Source organism: Alosa pseudoharengus, unplaced genomic scaffold (assembly GCF_046254945.1).
Source record: "Alosa pseudoharengus isolate Yale_2024_CS ecotype anadromous, Long Island Sound unplaced genomic scaffold, YU_APseudo_1.1 YU_APseudo_1.1_scf_18, whole genome shotgun sequence".
NCBI lineage: Eukaryota > Metazoa > Chordata > Actinopteri > Clupeiformes > Clupeidae > Alosa > Alosa pseudoharengus.
The window spans coordinates 26105753-26113215 of NW_027468650.1; the positions used below are offsets into that span (position 1 = coordinate 26105753).

Here is a 7463-nt window from a genome sequence, read left to right on the forward strand (position 1 = left end):
ATTTTCACTGTTACAGTGGCAGAAGTGGTGGAATACTATATGATGGGGAAACAGAACACACAGTCCATTACCCCAGGCTCCAGAATGGACATATAAAACCTGGATTTAATAGCTGTTGGCACCTTGAATGGAGGAGACGTACCATTATTTCCATCCATCTTAAGACAACTGTCCACTAGGCTCATCAGGGTGCTTAGCGAACAGCAGCACAGAGCTTCCGAGGAGCTGTAAATGCCTCGTCCACTTGTGGCTGGGTATCCCAGGTCCTGACTGTTGACCATGAATGAGCCCTGCTGCCTCAGTGGGCCTGAGTGGATTTTTCCCCTGAATGTTACTTCCTGGTCAGTGCGCTCAGTCTTGCCTATCAACTCATCTATGAAAGTCGATTTTGAGATTGCTTGGTTGCCAATCTCTCCCTTTGGCTAAAAAACTGTCTGATGTACTGTGAAATTATGTTTGTGTATGTGTGTGTGTGTGTGTGTGTGGGCATGCCTTTGTGTCTGTGTGTGTGTGTGTATGTGTGTGTGTAAGAGAGAGGGAGACACAGAGAGAGTGTTTTTTAACTGAAATCCAACAGAAAAGAATACTTTATATTTGTCTGTCAAAGGGCAGGACACCTGGCTTCCTGTCGTTTCTAAAGGTCAAGCCAGGTCATAGCCGATCTAGCTGTGGAAATGGTGGGTTTGTCGTTGTCTTTGTAATCAGTAATTAAGTCATCGTACCTCCAGGGTGAATCCGATGACTTTGAAGCACTGCTCCACAGCCTCAAACTGCTCCTTGTAGAACGTGTTGGTCATGATGTCAGGCACCAATTTAATGTGCTCACTGTGAAGATATCTGGAGGACAAAAACGGGTGGTTTGAAATGCTGTGAAATCACAGAGACAATTACAGTGTGTGTGGGGGAGTAAAAATAACAGGTTGTGAAGAAAACCTACTTGGGGGTTTTGCTGTCAGAAAGCTTGTAGTGGGCAAGCTTCTTTCTCTCAGCCAGGCCAGCGTAGATGTAGTAGAAAACGTGGAAATTCTTCTCACCACTGTGTGAGAGCAAAGAAAAAATTTTACTTTTATGATTTAGTTTAATCTGTGTATTATGTCATGACTCATCGCTTCATTAAAGTATGCTTCATTCTGTTGCTTTTGTAAGAAGCTTTTTTTTTAACAACCTTAAATCCAAAAATTTTTATTCACTTTGTGCTTTTCTGCAAAACATGTAAGAGAGCAGCATGACTTTCTGAAATATTCATACTTACACTGCAGTATTAGCTAGTTAGCTCAATAATTTTAGACCAGAGTTCTGTGATGCATATACTAAGTGGCATTATCATTTTGATAGGCCCTAATTTGCAGATTACTTAACAAGGTTTTCCTCTGATTCAGGCCTACCCCGGAGGCTTCAGAGCACTGATGAACATCTGAACACACACTGCTGTCTGACTTCAGTGCAGTCATTTTAACTCTCAGGAAAGGTCAATATCCTTTGGGCTGCTGAGTGATTAAACCAGAATAAATGCAAAAGGCTTTTTTTCTGTTTAATCAGCTCCAGATATTCTCACTCGAGAGAAAAACAGAACTCAGCTATTATGTCTCCTTCAGTGCGTGCGTGCGTGTGTGTGTGTATATGTGTGTATGTGTGTGATTGTGTGTCTTGTGTGTGCCTGTGTGAAGGGTGACCTTATGTGTGAGAATCTTTGATCAAACACAGGAGCCTTATCTCATCCCCCTTGTGACCCACATTACATCTCCTCTCCTCCCCCTCCTCTCCCCACAACCTGGCAGAGAGAGTGGAGAATGCAGGTGCTGGATAAACTTCAGCAGAGTCAGTAAATGCCAGAGGCTCCCGATAGGGAACCAGGACAACAGAGTCTTGAGCGAAAATATTTATTGTCTTTAATCTGCGGCTATGCTTAATCAGCTAAGCACAGGCATAAATACGAGAGCCCAAGGGATGTGTTTGAGGATCATGACCCCCCCCCCCCTCTCTTTCCTCATGGGTATACTTGCCCTTAGTAGCTGTGGTAAGCTAATGCTAATGCTAGCCTTTCCCAGTGTTTCCCACAGAATTGAATTATATTTGTGGTGGTAGGTTTGCAGAATTAACCGTTTTTAACAAATTAGCGCAGCATGGTTATGATGCAGGTTTAAGCACGATTTAGCCAGTGGATTTTTATGACAACAATTGCAGGATTGTTAATGTTTTCTTTAAACATGCATGTAGGTTTGTTGAGAGACAAGGGGAGGCTGCGCAAAGGTCCACATAGCTCTACAATGAATGAATTCCATCCAAGTTAAAGTACAACATGCAAAATCATTGTGTGGTGGTCAATGTTGATATTGTGGTGGGCCGCCACACCAAGTCAATGTATGGGAAACACTGCTTTCCCCTGGTAAAATGGTGCTTGTTATTATGTGTCTTACATGGCCTGGTAAATAACACGTGATTTTTCCAGCAGGTACTCGGAAATCTGAGCCCCCACCACCGTTCCGCCAGTGGTGAACTTCATCTCCAGGTACTTCCCAAAGCGGCTGGAGTTGTCATTGATGACGGTGCAGGCATTGCCAAAGGCTTCCACGAGATTATTTACCAAAATGATCTTTTCCTGCAGTGTGCGATTATTAGCCTGCAACACAAACACAACATCTATATGGCACTGGAGATAATTAACTGGATTTAATAATATAGCTAGCACGCTGCCTGTACTGATTACTGATATGGTTAGAGACACAAAGCGCTTGATGATTAAAATTCACCACATGCACAGAAGCTTATTATTCAAGGTTTTGTCAGTTCATCATGAAATACATTTTCCATTCCTTTAAATCACACACATTGTCATCCCACTTGAATGAACTCACAAATGAAGAGAAAGGGGCCCTTGAAATGCAAATGTCTCATTACTTTACAAAATGGCCACTGTCACTTGAAATGGCTCCCTCTGAATCTCCCAATCACGGCACATCATCATAATCAGAGATGGGAGAGCCCAGGTCTGGCAGCTGAGCTGAAATGACTTTCCTGTCAGCCTGACAGGAACAAAAATGGTGTGGGGGTCCACTTTTGAGTCCGTTTTGATGCTATCAACACACCAAAAACAAACAGGCTCTTTTGAGACCTGCCAGTCGAGAGGGGCTTCACAGGACAAAAGCAGTGCAGCCGGAGGTTGGCATTACCTTGCCCAGCACAGTGAGCTGCTGAACCAGCAGGTGGGCACTCTCTGTCTTCCCCGCGCCACTCTCTCCACTGATCACTATGCACTGGGACACACAAGCCATTGAGGACAGACAGTTACAGATGCAAGTAACAGTTACATGCACATTGCTATCAGCTGTAGGGCATACCGGTACAGTGATGCAGATTGGAGATTGGTAGTTGGACAATGAACATTTCCCAAAAAACAACATACTGAGGCCTACATCAGCAAATGCTTTTAGACTGTACAGTATCTCACATTGAATACATGATCATGCATTAAGATGATCTCAATTATGCATATCGCTATATTAAATGCTGAATGCTGGCAGTTTACAAATTGTTATGTTAATATACTTGATTAAGTACCCATAGGGTAGCCTATACACTGCTGTGTTGTCGAGGTGATCACCGTTATTGACACCACAGAACTTGACATGTTGACAGTTGACTCATTGGCAATGGACATTACCTGGTCGGAGTTGTATGAAACCATGGATTGGTAAGCTATGTCAGCCACAGCAAATATGTGCGGGGGGTTTGCAGTGCGCTTGGCTCCAATGTACATCTTCGTGTGCTGTCCCAGAAATGAGAGGAGAGAAACAATGGGAAGAGAGAATTTCAATCACGCTAGATTTGTACTTATCTGTAGTGTTGCCGCACATGAGCTCTGACATACACCGTCATGGACACACAAACTGACAGAAACACACACACACACACTCACACACAGGCAGACACACACACACACACACACAGGCAGACACACACACACACACACAGCACATACGCAAATAAACATACACACACACATACACACATACACACACCTCTGATGTGTAGATATCCATGTCACGGAAGGGATTGACGGCGATGAGGATGTCACCCACGTAGGTATAGACCAGCTCTGCAGCATAGCGGACTTGCAGCTGCTCCGTGACAGAATTCTATTCAGACACAATAACATCATTACACACCCACACAACCAACCACTTTGCCATAAAACTATTTTACAATGCCAATGTTCATCTGAGTATTATGTACGTCTGTAAATATATAGTGCAGTGTTTCCCATACATTGACTTTTTTGTGGCGGCCCACCACAATATCAACATTGACCACCACACAATGATTTTCCTAGTTGTACTAAATTGTGCTTTAATCTGGTTAGCATCATAACCGCGCTGCACTAATTTGTTAAAAACTGTTGCATTCGAGTTAATTCTGCAAACCTACCACCACAAATAGAATTCAATTCTGTGGGAAACACTGTAGTGTAATTATCTGCTCAGTACATGTGATTCCATTACATTGTCTGCTTTGGTCTTTTGTGTCAATAAAATGCATATCTTCCTAACAGTGGCTGATATTAAACAGCAGACACATAAATTCATAAAAAAACAAGCCATGCTTCTTTTTAGCATCTCCTCTATATCTACATTTTAGAAGAATTGATCATGCATCTCATGCTGTCTGAGACCTGACATGATGGATCACTTAGGTCATACACACACACACTTTTCATCCCCTTTCATCAAACCAAGGACACTGAAATTAAGCATGCAAACAAATACTAAGCTGACGTACATTCAGAACTACTTCTGCAGATAGCAAACAGCAGGTGATTTGTATCTCTCAAGGTGTAACTGCAGCCACACACACGCACATACACACACACACACACACACGCACACACACACACACACACACACACACACACACACACACTCAAACTCACACACACACACACACACACACACACACACACACATACACACACACACACACACACACACACACACACACACACACACACACACACACTACCGGGCTGATCCAAAATCCCAATTCATATTCCTCCAAGATATTGAGGTTGTCAGTTCTAAGAGAAGACAGAGTACCTTCCACAGTTCTACAAATCACACCGAGTCAGATATGTGGACAGCAAGGTCAATGTGTTTTTTCTACCGAAACAACCTTATATTTTCAGAAAATGAACACCATCTGCATGGTGGCATATGGTAAATAAGAATTGTAAAGACTTGTTAGACTGTTATCAACACATAGAACTAAACAAAGCATCAAGACCCCCAATGCTCTAGAATCCACGGCCATATTTACAGTCCATGTTGTTTTGGTGGGGCTACTGGGATCACAGAGGCTTAAACCGGTCACTAAGCCCGCTATCCCACAATCCCTCACCTCATCCAGCACCTCTAGGGTGGCCAGGTCATCCACGGAGTCGTGCGCCTCATTGGTGCCCTTCATGCTGTTGTTCTTCTTGGTGTGGATTCGCTCGTGCCTGGAACACAAAGAGAGGGAATGACACTTGTTCCAAAAAAAGAGATAAGAGGTAGATCACTGTGATATCAAGGACAATCAATTTAGCAAAGGGTGAAGGGGAAATAAGATTGCCACAACATTGCAATTAAAATAGGAGTCCAGAATAGCAGATAGGGTGTCTTTACAGTTCTAATGACTGAGGGAAAAGCTGAGGTTGTCTCTACACAGGGATTTTCCAGGATGTAGTAGATATAAACAATATTCTACTGCTGCTAAAATTGTATCAATATTATTCAGGAGAATATTTTGCCTACCGTACATTCTAGAACATACAGTATTTGCTCACTCTCTGCCTGTTAACAACATGTGCAGTACTTCGACTCCTGTCCTCACTGACTGACCAGGGGAGGATAAGAGAGGTAAATATATTTCCCATAGAGCAGCAGGGTGGTGGTTGACCACATGACCACCCTGGTTGACCAGGGTCAGGGTATATATGGTTTTTAATCTGCCCTGCCCTGCCCCTGCTCTGGCCCTCGCTGAACTAGGGAACGAACACAGAGTGCTCTAGTGCTTCTGTTCTCCCACGAGGGTGATAAAGGCCAATCAAATGGTCACTCGGTGTACAGCCCCAAGCCTCTTTTCACATCTCTCAGGAGAAATTACCCTCCAGGGCAGGTGTTTGTGTGTCTATACTGATCTGGAGTCATTATTCACTGATTTACTTGTGGAGAAGGAGGTGTATCTACGAGTCAAGGACAAGAAGCTTCTTTTTTTTGCCACTAAAATGTCAGTATTACAGTAATACATGATTGTCAGAGAATAATTCAGAGCTGGGCAAAGACATATAAAAGGAGGCAGGCAAAAGGCTCAAAAACAATGTTTTTTCATTCAGATTGCTACTTGTCAACAAGTAGTTAAATAAAGTGACAGCCATGTCACTTAGAATGCATTTCTGGATGCATCAAGAGTCAGGCAAACGTCTCTGCTGCTACAAGACCAGAACAAAGATTGAGGAGGAGCTTCTTTCCTCAAGTCATCCGTATAATAAACTGCACTTACACTTTTTACACACTTGCACATGGACTGTACACACACTGCACTTTATACTCTCTCTTGCTATTTATTACAAATATTTATTGATCTTTCTTTCACAAGCTGAACACCAAACGAAATTTCACTACATGCTTTACATCATCAAGGGCTGAAGTGCCCTTGAGCAAGGCACCTAACCCCTCACTGCTCCCCGAGCGCCACTGTGGTTGCAGGCAGCTCACTGCGTCGGGATTATTGTGTGCCTCACCTCACTGTGTGCTTTGTTTCACTAATTCACGGATTGGGTTAAATGCAGAGACCAAATTTCCCTCACGGGATCAAAAGAGTATATATACTATACTATATACATCAGTACTTCTATGTATGTGACAAATAAAGCTCCTTGTACCCTTGTATCCTTGTTGTAATCAATCATCAATCACGCTGAACAGTATACTGGTAAACTCAATGTACCAAGTACAGATAATATTGATTGTCTGACACAAACATTACAAATATTAAAGACAGTACTGGAGCAGGGAAAAGGATTCTAGATCAATTTACGACAAGGGGATTGGATGAGAAGACTGGGTCCAGGGTTGGGCTACAGCTATGTTTTGGGATCTGGTGGGTTGAAGCAAGCAGTCCTCTAATATACTAGTGATTCTTTCTGCAGTCAATATCCCCTACCTGTCGTTACCCTCTGCGTCTTTGTCTGGCCTTCCATGATGGCTTAAATGATAAAAGGTCAAAAGGTCAGGTTAATACTTTGGAGACAGCTCAGGATATTGAGACTTCCTCAGCCGTGAGCATGTGTGTGCTTCTGCCTGGTTTACAGTATTTCAAGAAAGAGGGGGGGGGGGGGGGAGAAGAAGCACTCATACCAACAGCTGAGTCAACAGCAGACACAGTGAACAGACTAGTGAACACAAGAAGCATCTATCGGACGATGAATT

General features: G+C 43.1%; 1 protein-coding gene across 1 annotated transcript in view; it reads right to left on the reverse strand.

Annotated features, from left to right (window-relative positions):
- The window catches only part of myo3a (myosin IIIA), a 58296-nt gene that overhangs the window by 23445 nt on the left and 27388 nt on the right, over positions 1 to 7463 (reverse strand). Inside the window, exons 9-15 of the mRNA XM_076291163.1 lie at positions 5392 to 5491; positions 4020 to 4136; positions 3662 to 3766; positions 3171 to 3254; positions 2418 to 2620; positions 938 to 1036; positions 723 to 837 (exon numbers count right to left, since the gene is read on the reverse strand). Coding sequence (XP_076147278.1) covers positions 723 to 837; positions 938 to 1036; positions 2418 to 2620; positions 3171 to 3254; positions 3662 to 3766; positions 4020 to 4136; positions 5392 to 5491 — 823 coding nt within the window. The remainder of the gene's footprint in view (positions 1 to 722; positions 838 to 937; positions 1037 to 2417; positions 2621 to 3170; positions 3255 to 3661; positions 3767 to 4019; positions 4137 to 5391; positions 5492 to 7463) is intronic.